Raw genomic sequence first — 25,840 nt, 5'->3', positions numbered from 1 at the left:
TCTATTCCCCCATGTTCTGTATTGTTTCTACATTTTATCCCTACATGCTTTTAATCTGTTTTATTTTCCTGTATTTTAATCATGTAAAGCACTTTGCATTGTCTCTGTACGGAAATGTGCTATACTAATAAATTTGCCTTGCCTTGCCTTGCCTTGCCTTGCCTTGCCTTGCCAGTAGAGGGGCAAGGAATCCAGGAAGTATTCCTCCAGACCCGCTGGGAATGAGGAAGAAGAAAGAAAAAGCCCAGGGTCATGACATCAAAAAGGAGTCCAGTTCCTAGCAAGGAGAGACAACAAGGTTAGCGTCAGAACCATGAGGAGCTGAAGACAATTTGGCCTCTGCCTCAGGTCTTTAAGCACCTCCAGTTGCGACCACTGCACCTGCTAGTCACACCCTGAAAGGAAAGGAGAGGAGGAAAGGAGGCACGCATGCACTGACCTGCACGCAGCTATGTGGATATGACACAGGACACCGGGGAACTACTGAATGTGTTTTGTTCAGTAGATTAGATTATTGTCATGGTTTCTGTATGAAAAAAAAAAAACATTAAGCAACTACAACTTATTCAAAAATGCTGATGCCAGAGTCCAGATTGAGACCAGAAAGATGGAGCACACCAGTCAATAAATCATTACGCTGGTTCTCTTTGTAAAGCTTGAAAAATAATCTTATCATTGATCTGTAAGGTGCTGAAAAGTCCTAAATACGTTTCAGAGCTGTTGGTCCGGTGAGCCATGTAGACTCCTTGGGTCGTAAAAGATCAGTTCAGTCTCTGTTGCCAAGACCAGACCATAACAATTCGATGCAGCAATTATTTTCCTTTCTGCTCAGCTCTGGAACAAATGCCTTGAAAACACAAGTTGTGCAGAAATCTTGACAGAAACCATTACAGGATATTGCTGCCTTCACATAAAGGACAATAATTCCTGATAAAAGGAAATGATTACTTTATCAAATTCTATCGCATCTTCGCTATTAATATGTTTCAGTTGGCTTTCTTTGCTGTTTCTTTATCTGTCGGTGATGCTTAAAGTTTCCGATTTATTCACAAATATTATATATTTGTTGTCTTTAATGGAAAATATATGTATCTCTGTTACTTTGTTTTCATGTAAAGCATTTAAACTGCCTGGTATATGAACAAGTCTATATAAATAGATTGGAGATATCACATTTTGCTGTGTTAGAAAACAAAATAGTTCTTTTTTTATTTGTTCAACAGTATGTTTTTGTTAACACAATAGGCAAGAGAGGTGACAAAAGAAAAAAAATAAACAGCAGCAGCTGATGTTAAATTGGCTCTGGCGTTTATAAGGGATGGTTTGGATTTACCTCCTAGAAAAACAGATGTCAAGATTCATAAACCAACTGAGTTTCGTGAAAAGAAAAAAAAGTGGAAGACAAATAGAGTTATCCCAGGACGAGCATCGATGTTTTCATTTGTATTCAGAACCATCACAGGTCAGCGTACTCCCCTTTTACCAACCATGCAGTATGTCATTGCTTCTTTGATGAACAGGTTCTGAAACAAGATGAGAAATACTTGAGCGACTAAAATGCTTCAAGCAAAAGGATCCCTGAAATAGCTGGTCGACTTTATGTTCTGCCATAAGAAAACCCACAAACATGCCTCACAAGTCGCAGATTTTGCACAGACTGCTGCACAGGAACCGGAGTGGTGTTAGGGTATCTGGCTGCCTCTGTATCCTGCTACACTGCCCCCCCCCCCCCCCCCCCACACCCGGTTTATCAGCCACACCAGCAGTGTGTGTGTGTGTGTGTGTGTGTGTGTGTGTGTGTGTGGTGGCACTACGCTCTGCCACTGAATCGCCTTTTGTTTCACCAGGAACACAGGCCTCATATGCTTGGCACAAAGAGACTGTTGAGGGTTCCTGTTCATAATGAGTGTGTGTGTGTGTGTGTGTGTGTGTGTGTGTGTGTGTGTGTGTGTGTGTGTGTGTGTGTGTGTGTGTGTGTGTGTGTGTGTGTGTGTGTGTGTGTGTGTGTGTGTGTGTGTGTGTGTGTGTTTGTTTCAAGATTCAAATGCTTCAGGCAGATCAAACTAAAGTCTTTGGATTGCTTGTAATAAGAACTAAGACTAAATGAGACCCACTCTGCTCAAAATCCCATTAAATTGTCCTCTTAAATTGCAGCTTTGCTTCAATATCTTGGCAAAGGCGCAGCAAAAGAGAAACCTTTGACAACAGGGACCTCTAGTGGATTAACACAATTATTACCCTGATAGGAAAAATGCTCTAGTAAGAAAGCTTTACACTTGCTGGCTATTTCTTTCTGAATGGATCGAGAACTAAGATACTAAATCTGAAAACAATACACAAAACTATGGCATCATCATCATCATAATCATGTTACATTATAACTAACATATGTCAATCTATTCTGTCAGGGTTTTATATGTTAGATTAAGTGTTGCACAGTTAAAATAACTGATTAGGGAGTTAAAAGTTTTTGCTATAAAAAGCCAGTGCAATCAACTGCCTTAAGGGGTTTGCATATAGGTATCAAATAGAATCTATCTGTGTATAATGTGACCTCAGTATATATACAGCTGTTCTGCAAAGTTTGCAGAGGGTAGAAGTCTCTGATTTATGAATTTGTGAGTGTGAATGGGTGAACATCGCTGAAGAGTAAAGCACTGCTATTAAAACCCAGTCTATTTACATGAGTTGGTAGGAGTACTGGAGTTTTTTCTTTTTATATTTATTTTTTTTTGTTTTTTTTTTGGACACATTAATACTACATTACCAGGATGTACAGCCTGGGAGAAACATCAGTAATAATAAACAGGCTGAACGAGCATTTGTGCATTTCCAAATGGGACATATCATCGGTAAGAAGAATATTGTTCACTGTTATCTGCCATAATCTGCAAACCATGTGAAATAAGCAAGACAGTAAAACCAAAAAAAAAAATCAGCTTGAGACCAAATCCTTTCTCAGTTTCTGCCTCAAATATCTCATTGATCCTTTTGTTGAGATTTTTAAAATGTGGCATCTTCACTATTAGAGTTAAGTTGTTTTTTTCCTGCCAGTCTATTTTTGCAAACTCCAGTCCAGTAGGTAAAGGCACCTCTGAATGCATTTAGAAGAAGAACATCTCAGAAAATTGTGAAAGAACATTACACATCAAACAGCATCATGAAGTCCAAGGGACAACGCAGACAGGTCAGAGGTCAGTTTGGCCATATGTGATCGGAATTCTAAACAATAACTAACTTCCTGGAGTTATTGAATAAGGAGACGGTGGAGTGATGAAGTTCCAGCACTTTTATTCAGAAACAGAGCAGAGATCACATAGATGGAAAGTAATCGCACCCCGCGGTCCCGCTGCAGTCTGCGTCTGCCTGTTTCTGCCCCTCCTCGCTTTCGGCTCTCCCTAATACTCGATAGTGGCCTTGGCATGAGACAAAAAAAAGACAGTCTATCCCAGACAATCAACATCCCGCACCGTAGCTACGCAGCATTTGGCCTTTCAATCAGCGGGCCCGTGCTCACATGTCCGAGTGCCGTGAAGCCTTAGTGACGTCAGAATAATACTCATATCACATTCCACCCTTTTGATCACAGAGATAATGTTTTATCCAACTGTGGAGCTTGGTGGTGGCAGCATCATGCTATGGGGATGTTGATTGGAGGACAGATGCATGTCCAAGTTCTGAGATTTTGATTCTGAGACCAGGTCTCCTTTTCTCTCAACTTTACCAATATGTCCGAATATGATTTGGTCAGTCGCTAGAAACACTTTGGAGTTTGTGACTGTAATGCCGAAAATGTGGAAAAGATCAGGTGGCATGCATATTTTTGCAGGCATCCCACATTTTGAAGTAAAAGTGCTCAAATTTGTATTCATTAAACCGGCACACAGAGGCGCATAACTTTCATTATTATTGCTGCTATTATTACATGGCTGTATTTTAAGAGCAACTTACTGTTTCCATTCAGAACTAGTCTTCCCAGTTAACAATAATAAAGCCTGCTTGGCATTTAAAACTGTTATTTACACAAGCTGCATTGCTCTAAAAAGGAGAAAAAAGCAGCATTATTAGCACATAAACCCTTTAATGTCAGCCATTACCACCGCACGGATCACTCTGGGAGTTTAATGGAGCCTACAAAAGGAAGGTGGGTTGTTAACCCGCTCAACTGCCTGTGGGTCATTTACACGGTTTATGTTCTGTCAGAGTCCTACACGTGTCTTTGTGAGAATGTGAAACGCGCTTGTGTGAAGGTTTGAGCATCATTCAAAGAGGCTTTTTGAATCATAAAATAATTTCTGCACACATTTGTCACAGATGATCACCGCCTGCTCGAACATGTTGGATGTGTTTAACTGAATGTTGTTCAGATTTCAGACCCTTTTGGTTCTTCTCTAAAATATTGCTTATTAAGGTTGATTCACCGTATACAATGTTCCTTCCATTTTATCATTTTGCTTCAGACGTCCATATTTAAGTCTTATGATGATAAACACACATCTGGCTTACTTACCTACTTACTGCCTCTGGTCTTTCCCATTTTGAAGAGTTGCAAAGAGAAATAGACCCTTTGTGTTGTCTCATATTTATAAAAAAGTAATGACAAACTCTTATATGGTCTGATTTGCCAATAAAAGTAAAATAAAAATTAAAACAAAGGTTTATTTCTATTTATTTTATAGAATTTCCCTTGGGGGCGCCTATTTAGGGGATCTCTGATTCTGTTAAAAAAAATATTATTTTTCTTTATGTGGATCGGTTTCCCCACTAAATGATTGCTCTCAAATTAAATGATTAATTTTTCCAACATTTTCAGAATGAGTTTTTTTTTTCCTCCTGGAATAAAACAGAAGTATATCAATTAGTTGTGTATGATGCATTGAATCTGAACAAGACTTTAAAGACAATAAAAATGTGTGACTCACATTTGACATCAGGAGGTTTAAAGTAAATTGATTTTCTGTCCTTCCGAAGTACAACTTCACATGAATCAAACTTATTTGTAGAAAACAACTAAACAAATTCAGAAATGATCTAATCATTTAAATTACCTGGTTTCATGTTTCAGGTCATTGTCCTGCTGGCCTTGAGTCTTTTTCAGATTTTCTGACAGGACTGCATTGTATTTAGTGGTGAAGATTCTCATTCATCCAGGTCATGATCATTTCAAAAAAGGTTTAAAAAACAAAACAACTGGACTTTTGTTGTTTTGTTTTTTAACCCTTTTTTGCACTGTATTTAGCTTCATACATTTTTCCATCAACTCTGACAGCTTACCTGTCCCTGCTGCAGGAAAGCAATATACACAGCATGATGCTGCCACTGCTTTATTTCACTGTAGGGAAGGTTGGGGATGATGTGCAGCGTTTGTTTTGCAGTTCAGTTTTAATCTCATCTGACCAGAACACTTCCACATGTTTGCTATCACACTCCCTTACAGGGTCATGGGGGTCTGGTGCCTATCTCGAGTGGTCATTGGTCAAGAGGCGGGGTACACCCTGGAAAGGTCTCCAGTCCATTATATTTCATAGCTCATGAAAACATTTAAATTGGATTTCGTCAGGTTTTCTTTAAAAAAAAAAAAAAAAGGTTTAATTGCAATTTCTAATGGTTGCCCTGTCAACTGATTCTCTCGTCTAAGTCATGGATCTCTGCAGCTCTTCCAGAGTTACAACTGAGCTCTTGGTTGCATCCATGATTAACGCTGTCTTCATCCTGCCTGTTTTACAGCCTAAACCTGTTAAAACCTCTTCACTTCATCCCTGACTGCTGTGTTCCTTGGCCTTCATGAAGCTGTTTGTTCTCTAATGCTCTCTACATATTATACAGGAATAAAATACAAACAGATGTTCTCTACTCCTTAGATCACTTCTGAAAGCAATTGGTTGTTGTGGATTTTATTTAGCGGTGGTCAGATGGAGGCCACTGGAAATCTTTGGGTGGTGCGCCAAAACCAAAAGTCAGCATAGAATTTCAGGAGTTTTTATGAAATGCTGTCACAATATATAGAGTGAGGAGGGATTATCCATTTGAAAGAAATATTATTTGCGTGAATATAACGAGCGAGTCCATTCCGAAATTCATATTTATTAAAAACATAAGGGACATTATGTTAGGCCAGCAAGTTTAAGTGATGGCCCATCACCCCCTCATGCCCTTTCCAATACCTTTGATGCCAAACTATACTGAAAATGATGTTTCAATTCAAACGAGATTTGTAGACCAGCACAATAAAAAAGATGAGCGAATGTCTGTCAAGATGGGTGGATTCATCTTTTCACTTTTCCATAACTTACTATCTGACAATCTTATCAGGGCACGACAATTAAAGCAAAGAGTCAGAGAACCAAGAAAGAACAAAACTGTTTATTCAGAGCACAGGTCTTTTCACAGATATTCTGCAGGGAGATGTCACTGAAACGGGCTCGGGCATTCACGTGGGTAGGCAGCAGCACAGAAGATAGGGAAGAGTCTGCAGACCAGGAAGGCATCACTCAGCTTGTTGAAGAACAGACGGAGCTGCAACTCACCTCTGAGATCTGGGCTGCACGTCTCTCGGGGAAATACCTCTGTCTGTGGGTCTGAAAAGGTTACCTGAAACCATGTTCACAAACACACACACACACACACACACACACACACACACACACACACACACACACACACACACACACACACACACACACACACAATGTCGACTGCATTAATAGCAATGAAGAAAGGCAGTCAATCACGGGAGATTTTCCTGGTGTCATAGAAGCAAACGAATTCTCAGAGGATTACTCTAATCAGGGCATGAAATCCAATCTTTTCTGCTTGTTTCTTAAAACATTTGATGAAAGACCTTTAATTTTGCATGCATCTGCAGCACTGCCATGCAAGAGCCTTCAGACACAACTGTCCTCAGTCTTCCCCAGTTGTTATTGCATCTATACTGTGTTTTTCTGTTCTGCCCAGAAGAGGGCAGAGAGAGATATAAAGACGCCATTGTTCGGTGTGAAGCCTGGAACCTTGAGAGCACATTTGAAGTTGACCTTAAAATTAGTCCTTTTTATCATTCTGTCATTGTACAAGAGAGCACACATGAGATAGTCAAGTAAGCTGGATAAAATAGCAATACACTGAAGGCTCTTGTTTTAGATCTTACATTGGTAGTTTTTTGTTTTATTTTGTCTGGATTTGGAACCTTGATACGCTTGGGGGAAAAAAAGTCACTAAGCAATGCTGAGCATGTCGTACAGATGGAGGGGAAAAAAAACTGAACACAGTGGGGGTCTTAAGACAAGCTTAGCACAGCATGCAATGTGAAATAAACTTTTATCTCAACCGCAGCTCCAAATATGTCCTGGTGACTCGGTTTGGCACAGTTTCTTTCTTGGATGGAAAGTTTGTTCTTAAGGTTCTAGGTATTAATTATGCCAATGAGCTGAAGGGAGTCTAAAATTAGAGAAATTACCTGCTGTGATGCAAGAGTTTCACAGATGAGAATTTTTTTTTTTTACTCACATCTGTGGGGTAAAACATGACTTTTTTTTTTGCACCTTCTAGGTATTTTAAACATGTGACCATTCCTATGAATAAAAGATTTTAAATGACTAGTTTTTGAACTAGACACAAGACTTTGAAGTAGAATGACTTTAACTTCTGAACTTATTTAAAGTGGACATATGCTAAATCCATTTTTTTAGCCCTCAAATACCAATACACTGCAAAAAAAAAAAGAACTAAAAATAAGTACAATTTTCTTGAAATGAATGCATTTGCCCTTGATTTGAGCAGGTAAATATGATGATCTGCCAATGGAGTGAGTATTTTTACCCCTAAAATAAGATAGTTAGACATCCTGCACTTAAAATAAGATGATGGAGATGAATTGTTCCTATTTTAAGTGCAAAAATCTTATTCCATTGGCAAATCATCTTATTTACCTGCTCAAATCAAGATCAAATAGTTTCATTTCAAGAAAAAATGTCTTATTTTTAGGTCTATTTTTGCAGTGTACATACATTTTGTTGTGTACTTTGACTCTCTAGGAATGCAGTAAATGTGAATGTAGTCTCTCTAGGTGCTGCGTAGATATGTTTTCATTCTGTTTGGGTTATATATTTCAAGTCCTTCAGCTTTTTCTCTCTTTTATATTATGTTTTTTAAACAATCATGTCAAAGTATTTACTGCGGAACTGCTAAACAAAGTCATGAACTTGCGCCTAATCAATTTTGGAAATCTGCCATTTGTTATTTCTCTGGGCGATTTTGTAGTCCGACCTGAAGGATGCCAAAGATACAAGACAAAATACTACAAAAATGGCCGAACAAGATAACACTCTGCCACCTGGAGTGGGGCAGGGTGTGAAGTGGCTCCTTTAGATTTAAAGAGACGGCACCAAAACGAGTTGCTCTCAGACGCACCTTTAGAACAAGGGCAAAAAGGGGGAATCTGGTGGTAAATTACGGAGCAATTCAGAACAAAACATGGCAGCTTCACATTAGAACACACCTGAATGATTTAAATGTGAGAAGGAAGAACTAAAAAGCATGAAATGTCCCCTTTGATTAACAGAAAACAGAATAGTTAACATTCATTATTCACCTGATTTGGTCACATATGAGAAAGTCTGGGGCGGCTGCATATGGACGATAAAACAACAGCTTCAAAATACAGTCTGTCTCAAGAAATTTTTATTTTATTTATTTTAAGCTTTTGATTTTTGAAAATGCCTTGTTTTTGCAAAACAATACTTGAATCAAAACAAATCATCCAATCCAGCTGACTAGCTAAAGTGGGCAGTAGGAGAGTAAAGAGTCTCTGGGGATAAAAGGTCAAACTCCAAAATACGTTTCTGGCTGTGTTGTTTTTCCATTGAACATTTCTGTGCAGCGTCTGTGCATTTATGTGCAGATTCTTTTCTCTTCAGGAGAGAGCATTAAAAAAGCTTTCGTGGAAAAAACAAAATATGCAATTACAGCTCTACCTCCCAGGACTTTGCACTAAAAAGAATAACAGTATCTCTTTGAGCCCTAGAGAACAAGATTGGTCGACAGCTATTCTCTCAGCTCTTTGTTCTAAATCTGCATGAGGGTGATTAGTGATGTGGCAAACGGCCACTGCAGCTGCACAGGGACAATGGACAGCAGAGTGGTTTAGAGAGGTGATGCTTTACTGCTGGGGCCTTACCATTCACAGAGGTAGACCCCGTGCTGCTGTGGGCCCTGAGCTGGCTGAGCTGATCCCCTCTCCACTCCAACTTCCCCGCTCCCGACCGCTCCCTCCTCTCCTGCACCTTGCGTTCTAACACTCGCACTCTTTCCTGGGAGCGGCTGATGAATTCTGGTTTGGACCGTTCCAGCGCTCGCTGCCAAAGACAGAAACACATTGCTCTCTTTGACAAACCAGTTAGACTCTCTTTTGAACTCCATAAGCTCTTGTATACGCAGTTCTCAAGCATCCCAAAGATATCTGAAAAGAGGATACAAGCGTGTCCTGACAGTAAAGTGGTTCTGTGCTTCTAGCTTTTGGATTTTGAAGTGGGTTCATTTTTCTTCTTCTGTGCATCTGATACAGCATGTTCCGCATTTTTTTGCATCCCAGGTAAAGATCTGTAAAAAGCCCTAATATGAATTACGTTTCAATCCCAGAATAATATTCTTGCGCTGAGGAATTTAAAAAAATTCATCCTTTAGTACATGTGTTAACTGGGTGAAACATTCCCATATTAACAATTTTTTTAACAAAATAATCATCGTCAAATTTAGTGGCATCCCTTAAAGCAGGGGTCTGCCACTTTTACAATCCAAAGAGGTATTTTTCCCCTCGGTCCACCTCACTAAACTCGTTTAAAGATGCACGACGACTTATCATTTTTGATAAATATCTGTATGAAATCTGTTGTCATTTTAAAAGAACTACAGTTTATTTTCCACCGTTAGGTTTTAAAAGAAAGAAAAAAATCTTGCAAAAAGAAAAAAAAATCCCTAGGGGATGTTGACATTTGTGGAAAACAATGTAAGAAAAGTGTATAATTTCCAGTCTGATGACAAGGAAAAATTATCTAAAGATTGATCTTAAAAAAATATTATTGGTACTTTTAGTGTCATTCTATTGAGGAAATTCTATGCAATTGTTTCATGACACAACTGAAAAACTGCTAAAAAAAACCTGCATTTATTATTATGTCTGTATTTAAAAACATTACTTGGTTCTTTATCACTTTTAGCCAAGGTTATAAAGAGTCATTGAGGAAGGGCCAAAGAGCTATTTGCGGCTAAAGAGCCGCAGGTTGTAGATCCCTTATGTGTCACAGAGCCTTTTATTAGTAATGGAAACGTCTTACTTCCAATGGGTAAATTTTTCACGTATTTAAAAAAGTTTTTTATTTATTAATTGTTATTGACCAATACAGAATAGCATAATTATGAACGGGAAGGGAAATAAAATAGCATTTTAATTATATTTTAGGAAATAAAGTCTGAAAAGTCTTGCATGCATTTATATACAGCCCCACTTTGTCTGATACCCCTAACAACATCCTAAGGAATTCAGCAGACAGGTAAATAATAAAGTTGTGGAGAAGGTAAAATCAGGGTTAGTTTATAACCAAAATATGCCAAGCTTTGTTTATCTCATGGAACTAAATGTAACCTTACCAACATATGGTTGTGCACTTTGTTAAACATTTTCTTTGAGTTTTCTTGTACTTCCAATCACTTTTCTTCATATTTCTTAGTCTTATGCCTTCTGTTTCCCACTCCCTGCCACTCTGCTGTCTTGCTCATTCGGTTCACCTGTGTCTGCTCACTATTCCTCATGCCACTCACCTCTTTCCCCCATTATTTAAGCTCTTGCCAGTCCTTGTTTCTTTGCTCAATTGTCTGGTTGTGCGCAAGTCTTTGGGCTTAGCCCTTACTCCATGCCTCAGGCCCCTTATGTTTACTCTGTAAGTTTAATTTTTATTATATATTTTCCTTCCCTGTGCTTCCTACCCATTTGCTCTTTGGTCCAGCTACACCCTCTCAGACCCTGACATTTATCGGCTCCAAAGAACTTGAAACTGGGGCAGATAGCCGTATTCCAGTAGGACAACGATCCATCCTAAACATACAGGCTGAGCCACAATGGAAAGGTTTAGATCAAAGCACTTTGATGGGTTAACTGGCTCAGTTGAAGTCCTGATATGGAAAGAACAGGCAAAATTGTCAGACATTCCTGGCTACGTAGAGAGAAACCTCAAAAGACTTACAGCTGTAATAGCTGAAAAAGGTGCTTCTACAGATTATTGACTCGGGGTTGCTGAATACGAATGCAAGCCACACTTTTCAGATATTTTTCATCAAGAAACCCCACAAATACACAGATGTGCTTCATAACCATGCACTACTTTGTATTGGTCTATTCTAAAATTCTTATTAAAATACATTCAAGTTTGCGTTTGCAACTTTAAAACACTGACTAGTTTAAGGAGCACAAATACAATGAGAAACAGAGGCCCATTTGTCAAAATGGGCAAACCAAGCAAACATTCTGCTCTGATATAAAATATTCGTCAATTTCGGGGCTTTCCATTGAACCTTACTAAAAACCTAAAAGGTTACTGTGGAGAAACACCTGGCTCCACACCATATACATTTTGAAATAAGAACAAACTGTTTCTCTATCTAACATTTTAACAGAGAATAACACTCGCCTGCTTTTGTTTCTTTGATGTATTAATTTGTAAAGTGATCTCTGAACTCACCTGAAGGGAGGCACTCTCGGATGACCTTTCCTGGTCTGGCAACAGCGGAATAAATTCAACGTGAGGCTGCTTGCGATGCCGAGCTCCACTTTTCTCGGAATTGATGTGTTTTCTCTTATCCGTCACTTTCAGGAAAGAAAGGGGGAAAAAAATCAAATAGGTTTGTGTTTTATTCACACCTTGCTTGGCTTCACATGCCTGAGCGCAGAGCTGGGTTGCTCAACAGCTCCCCAGGCCTGCTGTAACATTATTACTCCTTGGTAAGGGTGAGGAAAATCTCCTTGAAACTAAACTGAATCGATCAAACAGTGTCGAACCGGCAACTTTTTTCGGCTTTAGATTTTCCTGAGGTGAGAAATGATAAGCATTAAAGCCTTCCCGTCATGTTTAGTGACAGAGGCGTGAAATAATACCAGCGTTTCCCTGGGGAGAAGCCGTGGAGTCCCTCTCAGAGTCGCCACTTGGTGTTTTCGTCTTCTTGCTAAGCTGCCTCTGGAGTTTGATGTTCGCTATGATCGCAGCCGCATTGAGGGCGAGCACTTCCTCTTGAGACTGATGGGAGTCAGGATCTGAAAAGCAGGAGGCCTTTGATGTAAGCAAATAGTGAGTAAAAAAAAAAACAGGGGTGCTGGTTGTTACTGAGCTCAGCACACGACAGGCCGACTCTGACACAATTTTAACACCCCGCTTCATTCTGTGGCCGACTGAATCAAACGCTGAATTTAAATGACGCCGCCTCTGGCCTTATAATTAATTGTCTACACTCTTAATGAATGCGATTAGAGGGTAATTAATAATTTCATGCAGAGAAGAGATAATAAATGAAGAGGCTCGCTTGCACAGCAGAAAACTGCCTCCACACATTTTTTTTATTTTTTTTTTTTACTGGAATATACAGTTTCCTGTGGGTAGTCATTTTAGCAACTTCAAGCAATCAATTAGTGTTTTTGAAATATATATAGACTTCCTTAATCTGGGACATTGGGCCATAATTGAGTCACAAAATAAGAGAGATATTGGATTTGTTTGATAAACAAGTCATTTAAGACTAGAAACTAGAAAGATCAAGATAATAGCTTTTGGAAATAGACTATGTGAATATTGCTGATGCTGGTTTTTCCTGGGTTCAAATCCCGGCCAGGACTTCTCCTGCTGGGAGTTTTCATATTCTCCCTGTGCATGTGTGGTGTCTCTCTGGGTACTCCGACTTCCTACCACTGAAGAGCAAATGGGTAAAGACAATGGATAAATGGTTGTTTAGAAACTTATTTCCTTTTCCTTCTGTTACAGCATAGGGCTGGGATAAATTATTCATTACAAACTCATTTTAATGTGTAGGAAAATAAAGGGGGAAAATGAGGGCTGAAGTAGCAGGCCTATTAGCACATATGTCACTTGGCATTCGGGCATATACCTAGCAAGAGTGTTAGGTGCTCTCGCTGCAACAGATGAAGGGAGATTTTCATAGCAGTCTGATAATCAACAACACATCAAAGCTGAGGGACTATAGATGGAGTGCAATAACTTGAAGCTAAAAGGCACAAACTGTAAAAAAAGGAAGTGTATATTTAGAGACTGCGATGCTTTGAAAACATAGATCAAAGACAGATGGAGTCTGTATGTTGACAGGAACACTGTCAAAGTGGGACAGAGAAACCTACCCGGGGCCTTGATGAGAGTGAGACTCGGGGAGGCTCTGCGCGTTCCATCCACTGTCGGTGGCAGTCTTTCTTTCTCGTCCCGGCTCGGTGTGAGCGCGTCAGCAGCTTCCGTCGCAGATTCCTTCACGGCTTTTTCGGAACTGATGAAAAGGCGGTTGAACTGCGCATGGATGTCAGGGGCCTCCTGTGGAAGCCCGGAGGGCCCTTTCCAGCCGGACGACTGTGCAACACTCTCCTTGCTCTGATCAAAGTTTCCGATCAAGCTGCCGTAGCAGCTCAGCGGTCTTTGTGGCCTCTCAGATCTCCGCGCAGGCGCCCGTGGAGGGGGCTCTGACGGAGAAGATGCGATCGCAGGGAGGTTGCTAATGAAAAAATTCAACGTGGATCTGTGCAGGGTCTCGTTTTTCTTTGTGTTTGAAGAGGACGGGTTTGGGGCAGTAGCTGCACTCTGTGAGGAATTCAGATGATAAGCGGGTACTTTACTGTTGTCTAAGTGGTCTTCTTGATTCGCTGTGTTGTTATTCTTAAACAGTCCTTCTGTGTAGCTGTGCCTGTACTCTGGATTCCTGGGCGTTATCTTGCCTGGGCTGTAACTCTCCTTATGCTCAGTCACTTTGATGATTGTAGCCTTTCTTCTGCGAACCACCGTGTCCAAAGCATTGCCAGACGGAGGCGTTCCCGGTCGACTTGTGCTCTGAGCAGAGCTTGATATCACTCTCTGCTCTGTCACTTTGACTATAGTAGCTTTCCTTTGCACTCTTACCTGCCTGGAGTTTGGGTCCATGGGGTGGAGGTCTGGTGGGGAAAGAGAAGAGGACTTATTGGATCGGGACGAAGGCAAACTGGCCGATCTGCTCACTTTTCTGGAGGAGATGGTGATAGAAGAGAGGCCAGCTTTGTTTTGGGGAATGAGAGCTGTCACAGGTGAACTTGTCTGTATGTGTGAAGATTCTGCTTTGTTGTTTGTCCCATAAAAGACGGTGGCTTTTAAAGGCTGAACGCTGCTCGTTCTTTGCAAAGGGGAATGGTACTTGTGTGTGTTTGCAGCAATTAGCCCTTGTTGCAAAATGTGACGACCAGTTGGATCAGAAGAAGCTGTGCGATGCAGAGGATAATGCACCACGGGCTCTGTGCTCGCCGTTGTCATCAGATATGGCTTCTCGTTGGGTTCTAAGTCGGTCCCTCTGCCAAGCTTGCTGGAAGTATTTCCTCCAGGAGGATCTGACGCCCTGTTGGGCTTCCAGCCTGTCCTCAGAGCGCGCCAGCCGACGGATCGGTTTACCTCCTTAGCAGCAGAGTTCTGTATTTCAGGTCCCTGCAGATAAAATAAAATTAAAGTGCCTTGAAAACGTAGTCACATGTATTGAATTTTTTTACATCACATTCACAAACTTGGAAGCAATTTTAAGTGGCAGACCAATACAAAGTAGTCAGATTTAAGTGGAAGGAAAATTAGGATTTCCCAAATCTTTTACAAATAAAAATATGAAAACTGTGCAGTGCACATATTCAGTTCCTTTTAGCTGATACTTTGTAGAATAATGATTTACTACAATTTCTGCTGCAAGTCTTGTGGGCATATCTGCTTTAAATAACTAAAATGTTGACCCATACTTCTTTCCAACGAGCTGCCAAATCAAATATGGTCCCATCTGGAGCACCTTATTCAAGCTGTGTCCTTTACATGACTTGTAACAAACTGCAAATGGACTTCTTATGGCTTTCTTTGAACAGTGACTTTCTTCCACTCCTCAATGGCCAGATTTGGGGGTTACAGGACTTGTCTGCTTCTTTGATTAATGCTCTCCTTGCCCAGGCTGTCAGTATTGGAGGACGACAATACTTGGTCTAAGTCTTGGTTTGCTGTTATGTTATACTCTTTCCCAATTTTCAGATGATGGATTGAAGAGTGCCCTGGCAAATGTGCAAACCTTTGGATATTGTTTTATAACCCAACTGCTTTATTTTTTTACAACTTTCTCCCTGACTTGTTTGTTGTGTCCATTGGTCTTCATGATGCTGTTTGTTCACTAATTTTCTCTAACAAACCTCTGAAGCCTTCATAGAAGAGTTAGATTTCTAAATTGATATTGAATTACACACAGATGGACTTTGTTAAGGAATTAAGTGCAGAAAAATACTAAGCAAAAGTCTGGTTGCCTCTGATTTAAGCCTGTTTGTGGATGACAAAATGTGGAAAATTCAAAGAATAATAGTTTTGCACATCACCACAACATACCACTCTGTTATAACATGCTACAGGTTTGGCTATCAATCAGCACAGTAAAACACTGGCACTTTGATCTGAAGTGGCAAACACAAATTTAGTACAACATAAAATTTTGAAAAGATGACGCGTTTACAGCTGTGCATCTCAACCGGAAGTCAGCTGTTTTGTTTGTTCTGGAGTCAGGTGACCCACCGCATGCTTGACACAGCGACTGCCCCAGCAGCAATGGAAGGAGCAGCAGCCAAAGCCAGCACACAGCGTGACTTATCCCTCACTGAATAACAATGAGACTCTTTCCCCAACAGAAATGGAGTGTCAAAAACAGCAAAGATTCCTCTCTCTCTGGGCATCAGTACTCAGATGGTGTTCCAAGAGCTTAAAGAAACACTAATATGTCCTTGGGAAATAAAACATAAAGCTAGTAGATTTCTGATGTGACATTATGTATGTCTCAGTTCCTCAATTAACATTCTCAACACACATAGCATTAGGCTATTGATCACTCAAAAGAGGCTGCATCTTCTGTGCGGCTGATTTTTAGAAAACTTGGGAAAGTGAAGCGTCTCTGGAAGAACTCGTTAAATTGTAGAGTCTGTGCCTGCAGCACATCAGGGCCACCAAACGGGTTGAAGTTCGAGGTAAAGGAGTTCGGGAAATATTCATGATGACAGTCATTGAGGAAGCAGTGGAGGTGTGAGGTCAGGGTTGGAGGAGGAACCTCTTTATTACATTTCATCAAGCAGTTGAATTCTAGGGAGAAAAGGCAGAGGCGTCTCATTTTGCGTTGTGAAAATTAAATTTCTGACCCACAGCTACTCTGAATGTTGACATTATCCTTCTAAAGCAGCAGTGGCTTTTCCTCTGCAGGGCCATTTACCAGACTTACCCGCTACAGGCAGGGAGTTACACCCTGCACATAGATTAGATGTTCCCAAACACTGTTTTACCTAATATAACTCCAGATGAAGCAAAATCCAATGTTTGGACAGTCTTCACTGGACATACAGAGGCTAGAAGCTGTCAGAAGAAATTGTCCCAACTCTATAATGGACACTTCTAGTCAGAAGTTACATACACTCAGCAATGACAGGATACATAGAGTCTATTTAAAGACATAACCCCTTATCTTCTCACTGCTGACAGTCAGATTCAATGTTTTCTGTTTTAGGTCAGTTCGGTTTACAGAAATTATTTATAATTGCCAAATGCAACATTAATTGCAAAGTGCTTTTTTCACTTTCCTAAAAGTCGTATGTTTGTATACATTTTGTTAATATTTGGTATAATTACCTTTTTAAACTGTAATTCTTATTGTGTCTTATTATTGGGCTTTAATCCACAAGCATTTTGTCATAGTTTGCTGTAATTTTGGCACCATTCATCTCTGCAGAACAGGTGTGACTTGATCAGGTTTTGGCCATCTTGCTAACACGCTACTTTTCAGCTCTACTTTAAAATTTTCTGTTGGATTTCCTGGTGTATTACACACAGACGGTCTGGGATTACTAATTGGGGGATTTTTATTCAGTCCTTGTCGCCTGGCCACCTGTGCCCAATCTCCCTCTCCCTCTAATTCCTCTGTGCTGCCTATTTCACCCAAACCCCCTGATCTTTCCAAGGTTCCCACCAAGTACCATAATCTTCAGAAGGTGTTCAGTAAAGACTTTTCCCTTTCTCTTCCACCTTACTGCTCCATGACTGTGCCAACGACCACCTACCTGGTGTGCCTTTACCATCCAGTCACTTGTACAATATTTCTGGTGCTGAATAGGAGTCCCTTGTCGGTTACGTCAACAACTCAGTCAATGCAGGTAAATCAGGCCATCTTCAGTGCAGGGTTCTTCTTTGTTACTAAGAAGGATAAAACCCCAAGACCCTGAATTGGCTGCCGCTAACTTAATCAGATCACTATAAAAACAAATATTCATTACCTCTCCTGTCCTCCACCTTTGATTTAGCTCATGGTTCCACCAACTATTCCAAATTTAGATCTGCACAACACCTATCATTTAGTCTGCATCAGAAAGGGGGAAGAATGGAAAACAGATTTTAAAACCCCCATTGGTCACTATGGATACTATGCTCTTCGGCCTCAAAGCCAGGAAGTGTGATTTCCAGGTCCCATCTACCACATTCCTGGGTTACATCTTTGAGGGTGGATGGGTGAAGACTGACCCCAGCAAGGTCCAAGCGGGGATTCACTGGCCTACACCCACCAACCAAAAATAGCTCATGAGGTTTAGGGGATTTCCCAATTTCTACTGACGGTTCATCAAGGATTACAGCCTCATTGCTCATCCCCTCATGGCTCTCACAACCACCAAGACAACTTTCTCCTGGTCCCCCAAAGCTGACCAAGCCTTCCAGAGACTTAAAACACACTTCTCCTCTGCTCCTCTTCTCACTCATCACAGACCCCAAGAGACATTACACCTTAGAAGTTGATGCCTCGCCCATCGGAGTGGGAGCCGTCCTGTAATAACACTCAGAAACCGACAATAACCTTCACTCCATCCCCTGTCGATTCCCTTTTCCCGAGAGGAACTATGACGTTGGCGACTGGCATCTCCTTTCCATCAAGCTTGTCTCGGAGTAGGCTTGGTTCAAGGGGACTCACCAACCCATTATCATTTGGATGGATCATAAGAGCCATATCCCACTGGTCGCTGTTGTTCTCTCGTTTCAACTACCCCATCACCTACCACCTGGATCCAAGAACACCAAGCCTGAGGCTCTGTCCCGACAATATTCTTTTGAGGAGGGGACCCAGGAACCTGCTACCATCCCTCCCTCCTTCTGTGTCATCAATTCACTCTCCTGGGATCTCGAACGCAGTACCCACCAAGCCCTCATCAAAGAGCCAGAACATGGGGGAAGACCACCAGGTTGTTGTTACATTCCCACATCCATACATCATTCATTGGACCCACTCATTCAGGTTATTGGGCTATGCTGGTTCCAGCCACTCCATTGGCCTCATCCACAGATACTTATGGTGGCCCTCACTTAACAAGGATGTCATACACTTCATTTCGGCCTGCCCCATGTGTTCCAAGAAAAATAACTCCCGTAAGCCTTCACCCAGACTCTCTCCACTCCTAGCTGACCTTGGTCCCATAAGGCTCTGGGCTTCAACACTGGCCTTCCTCCATCCAAGGGTAAAACTGTTATACCATCATCGACAGATTATCCAAAGAATGCCTTGTTAGTCTCACCAAACTCCCCTCAGCCTTCATGACTGCCCGGTTTATGTTTCACGATATCTTCCATTTTTATGGGATTCCCTCTGAGAATGTGTTAAGATAAATGTCCGCAATTCATCTCACAGGTTTAGCAAGACTGTAATACCATTGGGGCCAAGGTCCAGCTCTCATCCAGTTTTCACCCACAGACCAATGGCCAATGAGAGCGGATGAACCAGGAACTTGAGAACACCCTTCACTGTATCTGTGAGGACAGCACAACTTCCTGAATTTAACACCTTGCCTGCGTGGAGTATGCTCACAATGGACACATCACCATTGCCACTGGCAGATCCCCCTTCAAAGCATCCTTGGATTACCAACCATCTCTCCTTCCATCAACCTTCCCGGATACCATCATTCCCTTGGTCTGGGATCAGACCAAGGCTCCATTATCTGTCCATCTTAAAGTTCCTGACCATTTCCAATTCCATACCGCCTTCCATGTCTCCCAGATCAAGCCTGTCCTTTGCTTCTCATAATTTCCATGAAGTTCTGTCCCTGGATTGTTCGCATTGCTTCCACCGAGTCAGTTCCAGTTCTGAATCCCAAGAGCCTTCCAGGAACCCCCGTCCATCATCACTCCTCTGACACCGTTGGTATCATCAGCGTTCTCCACTGGACCACCGTCTACCTGTCCACCCTCCAACGAGCTCCACCATTAGTTATGTACCACACACAAACCAACAGCCTGTCGGCCACAGCACCATCACACCTCCCATTGAACTCCAGTATTCAGCCTGTACCTACACCATCACACCTCCCAGCTTGTTGTCGTTGCTCATCCCTGTTTTCTCTCTTTCCACAATCAGCGACTAGAGCCCTTCCAGTCACCCTTCCATCCGTTTCTGGTTTCACTGCCATTACCATCATTATACTATGAAGAAGAACTATGCCCTTTTGGCTAAGTAAGGGACATTTACAATAACATTTATAAATGGAAATTAACTTTCAAAACCTCAAAAGCTTAGCATTCAGCATATTTTATCCTGTAGAGTACTCTGTACGTGAAAGCTTTTCTTCTCAGGTGTATTCAAGATGTGACCTGAGGGCCAATTGCGCCACTTGGAATAATTTTGTGCAGCCCCCCAAAACAATTCAGGATTGGTACGATTTTGACCACTCCAACATCGCTGCCACCAGTTGATGCAAAATGGACAACTATTTTTTAGCTTTTTTTTTCTTTTCTTTTTTTTTTAGATCTGTGCATTTGAACATTGTTCCTTTAAATGGTAGGTTGTAGCATAAATCCTTTTCTTTGACTTCTGGTTTAAGGAAGGTCAAAGAACACAAGGTCAGTCTTGGAAAAGGAAACTTTAGCGTAGCGTTTGAGTGTCTTATCAAACCAGCATGGAACAAATCTATGTTTGGAAATACTGACCTAAGCATCAAAGAACAATTCAGCCATAACCTTAAGATTAGAAGCACCATCTAACTTCCCAACATGCACATTATGCTCTGATAATTACAGCCCATTTCTATTTTTTTTTTTCAAAAGTTGTTCTAAAGCCCAGTTGTCAGTTTTATAAAACAGTTATAGATTACCTCGTGGATAACAGCAGAATCTTGATCCGGTGTCTTCCGCGTCTTCACACCCTGTGCACTGGGACTGTTGGGACTTCTCTCCGCCTCTGCTGTATCAAGGCAAAACAAATGCATTACTTGTAAGACAGGATGTCTTTCTCTCCTAGCACGCGCACACACACACACACACACACACACACACACACACACCTTTCAGCAATCATCCTAATGACTGTAAGGAAATGTTGACACTGTCAATAATTCACATAGGCACAAAAAAGTGAGTCTAGCACCACCCTGGAGTCACTTCCCTGCTTCCTCAGGGGGAAGACTAGATTGGTGTGACTGATACTCAGTTGCCGCCCCTTCAGCTTGCCTGGTGGTTTCCACCTGCTGCCGTTACCATGGTGACAGGTCCCTTACTTTGGGATAACCCTGGGTTATTGCGCAGTTAATTGGTGGTGTTTTCCATTTTAAGGGAGAAAATGAGAGACGAGCTGATATTTGCAGCACTTTGCTGTGCAACTGCAGCTGGAGAAAAAATGACCTAGGGTTTTCTATTTATCCATGTGTTTCCATTACTTAACAACAACCCTGCAATAATCCATTCATTATGCCTTCTCTCTCTCCCGTTCACTGACTGCTGTAAAATGTTAGTTTTTTTTCTTAATCAACATCTGAGATTACTGTCCCATGAGACCATAAAGACTGAAGGCCATATGGCAAATACCCTCCAAAATCCCCATAGGCACCTTTTTGATTATCATCATGATCTTCACCTAAGCACTACATGAAAATCATTCATATGCGACCTAATATTTAATCAAGTCCTCATTGGCATTCAGGCATTTCCTGTTGCTTAAACGTGTCTTTCATGAAGGGAGAGCACACTGAATCTGGGTATCGGTTATTTCTGAAAAGTAAAGACAACAAAACATCAAATATAAAAACAGAGTTTTACAGGATGCAAAAAGCTTGGCAGATTTCTCTTTAACAATGTTTTAAAAGAAAAATTCCTTTGTACTTTGCATTTTCAGCTGTAGATTTTAAAGGGTGACCACTGACAAAAGATCAGAAGCAGCCAGGTCTGTAAGCACTGCCTCAACTGGCCTCTTTTTGAGATTGCCTTAAAATAATTCTGTATAAATGTATAATAGTTATGTAAGATCTGCTTTTACCATATTATCAATAATTGTGCAATATTTAATCTGGTATTTACTTTTGAATATTTATCCACTTTACATGAGTCTCTTTACAACTCATTTTAGATTATACTAGCTTGTTCTTTTTCATTACTAATTTTTGTTCGTAACTGTCTGTCACCCAAATTTCCCTAATGTGGGACAATAAAGGAATTTCTTATCTTCAGATCAAACCCCATAAGTACAGCATTTCTGTGTTCAAGAATGAACAAGATCCCTTTATCAATCAGTCTGCATTTTCTCTTTTCCTCCTGACTCTAGCCTCAATCCCCATTTTAGCTCTTTTTTATTTGCTCTTTAGGCCTCTTTATGTCCCAGTTACTTTGCTTACAATGCCTTCTGAGTACTGTGGTACAAGAGTCAGTACCGGTTGCACATTATTTTGGTGATGTTTTAGAGAGAGTGACATTTGACATTGACAGCATCACTAAGGGGTGTTTATGGGAAGCGAGTAAGCTGTTTGCCTGCAGAGCAATTCATGAAATTTTCATAAAATAAGGTAGATGTAGGACCTAATTACTGGCGAGAGGAGGCAAGAGCGATCCACAGTACTGCTTTTAATATAAAAAAAAAACAGACTACCAGTAAGCAGCCCCTAGGCAAGGGACACATGGAGCACAGAGGGAAGGAATATATACCACACTGTGAAGGTGATTACCGAGCGTGGAACAGGTAAGGTGGTTGCCTGACGGGTAGATGCTGTAAGGAAGCCAGAAACTGAGGCGGTTAGAAAAACTAATGTAATGAAATTCTATGTCAAAGCACTCAAAATGTGACAAAAAACTGAAACAAGGGAATCTAAACCAGCAATATACAACATGAACTGACAGTTTTTGTTGTTAGCACCTGTCTGCAACAGAGCGTTTCAAACCCAACTATGGTAACTGACTAATTAAACTAATGAATTGTGTTTTGTTTTTCATGTGTTTTATTTTCTTGCCATGTGAAACGATTTGCTTTAGTCTGTCTGCTTTAATCACCATCATCCACAGTGTGTTTAATCCCAGGTGTGAACATGGAATTGACATACCTCAGATTTTAATTTTATATATTTATTAAAAAAAATAAAAAAATACCAAAAGACAATAAGGCTGCACGATTTCCTTTATATGCATTTGACACAGTTGCATATGCAATTTTGACGGACACATTAGAGGCTACTGCAGTTTTTTTTTTTTTTTGGACATCTTTGCTTTTTAGCTTTGGCTGGTGCCTCTCTGGTAAAAACCCACAATCCCATAATGGTACAGCTAAATACATACATACCTTTATAACAATATGGGTCAGTCTTCTGAAATGCTGGAGTGATAGGCTGTTTCAGTTTCACCTACGGGCAAAAAAAGAAAACTGTTTGCATTGAGTTAATATTACAATAAAAATTGTCTCTGCCGATTGATTTAGAGGTTTAAAAGGAAGACTTAGGTACAACTATCGATTATGGCTTCATATAACATTTACTGGTTGACTGAGCAGTTGGAAGAAAAGGGATTTGTTGTGCACATCAGTTCAATCAAACCTCCTGTGTAGTACTGCAAATTATTGATTGCGCAGACATAAGTTAACTGGATAATGCTGTGCTCTCATTGACTCAATTTTGTACATTTACCCGCGTCCTCTCAGGGAGCTAAGCTCAATCTTTGCCTTTTCAGCTCCAAATTAGTCGTAAAGCTTTTGAGAAAGCATTGAGATCCTGCAGAGTCGGCTGTTTTCAAAGGATGCCTGAGCTCTGCCATCTCCCAGGGAAACTGAAACTCTATACACTACAAATGGCCCTGTCTGGCACTACTGTGCTCTGCCTGGCCCAAAGCACCATCACCTTCACTACATGACGATTATCTTCAGACTTGCAGAGCTTACACCGCCTCCCAGACATCACAGAATCCAAACAACACAACCTGAGGGGATACCTTGTTACAGACCCAGGTCAAATAAGATCATTAAAAAAAGGTTTTTTCAACAGGGGGAATTCTCCAGGGCACTAAAGTTGTCCAGAAAGTATTTGATGTTGCTATTGTAAGTTTCCCAAATAAATAGTTTGTCAAACTGAGTATGGAATTTGTGCACAGATTTATTTTTTTAAGGTACCTGGCCTATACCCCAGTATAATATCTCCACTTCCATGTTTAACTGTGGGGACTGTGTTCTTCTGGTCATACTCAGCTTTTCTCTTCCTCCAAACATGGAAATTAAGTTGATGTCTGTTTTAGTCTGGATTTTGGTTTTATTTGCCACCACACTTCCTCCCAAGCCTTCTGTGAATTATCCAAAAAAAAGACATTGACTGAAGATTATAATCTATATATTGATGATCATTTTATATTTCTTACAGTTTGAAATATTCACATCAGTCCAAACTATATCCCCAACCTCCTTGCTGGTGTTCTACCATAACATTATTGTCTTGTGGGGATCTGCTACTGATATTCCTTCGCAGCTTTTTGCTCTTTCTCATCCATCACTTCTCTGATGGAAAGACTGGGATGGGAGAAACTGACATGCAACATACAAAACACACAATGGGTTAAGACCAGGAATATCCAAAATTGTGTAATTGACGGACCAATTGTAGTCTGTGTCCTGCACAGATAAATATAAAATCAAATCAAGTTGTACCTTTTATGTAATGCATTTTTGCTCTGTTTATATATATATATATATATATATATATATATATATATATATATAAACAGAGCAAAAATGTATTACATAAAATGTACAACTTGATTTCATATATATATATGTATATATATATATATATATATATATATATATATATATATATATATATATATATATATATATATATATATATATATATATATATATATATATAAATGTAATACATTTTTGCTCTGTTTATACATATATATATAAACAGAGCAAAAATGCATTACATAAAAGGTACAACTTGATTTTATATATATATATATATATATATATATATATATATATATATATATATATATATATATATATATATATATATATATGTTTCTTTTATCAGTGATGTCAAAGTAACTTGAAAGTTAAAAAGTTTAGAATCAGCAGAAGTCAAACTCTTGTTCCCCCACCTCTGCTGCCCCAAAAGCTACATGAATGCGTAGAATGTTTAAAAGTGTGACATGAATGATACAATCCACTGCTTGGTAAGAGGTTTTGCGTGTCTTACTTGGCCAGCTGATGCATGCAAGTGCTGGTTTTGGCTGCAAGTGTTCCCCGCCGTCATCACTCTTCTCTGGATTGGCAGCCAACCAGTTCTGACTGGAGCGAGATAACTGAGCTGAGCTTGCTGCTTTGATGGAGACTGCATGATGTGAGCTTTCTCCCAGCCACTGCTGCGCTCTGGAGAGGGCAACCACACAGTCTGGAGGGACTCCTGGCTGCTGGGTGAGCTCCCGCGTGAAGATGAGGCTGTGCTAAAAGAGGAATAGCCTGTCTGTCGCCACACTCGTCCTGCTGGTTGCCCCTCGAGAGCAGGCGTGGATGCGGTCCGACCGTCAAATGGTGGATTTTGATTTGGGGATCTGACTTTGCTCTGCATTGCCCTCAGGTGCTCCAGCCAGACGTCCAGCTGGCCTCCCTCAATGGCGCTCTGTGGCCGAGGCGCACGGGAGAAGGGAGAGCTTCGAGGCTCTTCTTCTGATGTGAAGCTCCCCCAGTGGGACTCGTCTCCTGATCTCCTCCAGCCCGGAGCCCTCCTCGGGTGGGCAGCTGGCCTACGCAGGGTCATCCCTGTGGGATCTCAAGTAACCACTTGCAGGTCTTCAATTTCAACCAGCAAATAAAGGCCTCTTACATCGAAAGCATTCATGAGCTTCAGGTTAAATATTTTGGACGTATCACCAGGAAGCATCCAAGACACCCTCAGCAAGAATTACAGAGGTCATCTTTCTTGTTGATCTGTTGTGATGATGCACCAGAGAGTTTGGGATAAGAAATAATGAATGTGCAGAAAGAATTCAGATACTGTTACCAATGCTTACCAAAAGCTGACAAGACATCCCTTTTTTTCACTTGGCTCCAGCTCTTCTCAGTCCAGGGCTCCTGGGAAGTAAACACGGTCTGTCTTGGGGTAAAGTAGGTGCTGGTGGGTACTGTCTCCAGTCAAGCATGTAGCAATGTGAGGGATGCTTTGACAAACAAAAGAGTCACTGAGCACAACAGCCGAACAGCCAATAAGACAGAGATAGAGATAGAGACAGAGGGATGGGCTTGCTGGAGGAGGGGGAAAGAAAAACACTTGTTGGTTCAG

General features: G+C 40.8%; 1 protein-coding gene across 2 annotated transcripts; it reads right to left on the bottom strand.

The window, feature by feature from the left end:
* Positions 1-6,348: 6,348 nt before the first annotated feature.
* On the bottom strand, positions 6,349-25,659 carry c10h10orf90 (chromosome 10 C10orf90 homolog). Of its 2 annotated transcripts, none has more exons than XM_012862719.3 (9): positions 25,572-25,659; positions 24,758-25,488; positions 22,855-22,915; positions 20,408-20,496; positions 13,391-14,705; positions 12,143-12,298; positions 11,730-11,854; positions 9,173-9,350; positions 6,349-6,591 (listed from the first exon to the last, which is right to left on the bottom strand). In XM_012862719.3, exons 2-9 carry the CDS (start codon positions 25,316-25,318, stop codon positions 6,524-6,526), a joined length of 2,553 nt encoding a protein of 850 aa, XP_012718173.2. In that variant the 5' UTR covers positions 25,319-25,488; positions 25,572-25,659; the 3' UTR covers positions 6,349-6,523. The 2 variants fall into 2 exon arrangements, with proteins under 2 accessions (XP_012718173.2, XP_035997913.1); XM_036142020.1 differs by having other exon boundaries at positions 20,408-20,493.
* Positions 25,660-25,840: the final 181 nt, after the last annotated feature.

The sequence above is a fragment of the Fundulus heteroclitus genome, chromosome 10 (assembly GCF_011125445.2).
Source record: "Fundulus heteroclitus isolate FHET01 chromosome 10, MU-UCD_Fhet_4.1, whole genome shotgun sequence".
Classification (NCBI taxonomy): Eukaryota; Metazoa; Chordata; class Actinopteri; order Cyprinodontiformes; family Fundulidae; genus Fundulus; species Fundulus heteroclitus.
This window is presented reverse-complemented; position numbering and strand designations above follow the sequence as displayed.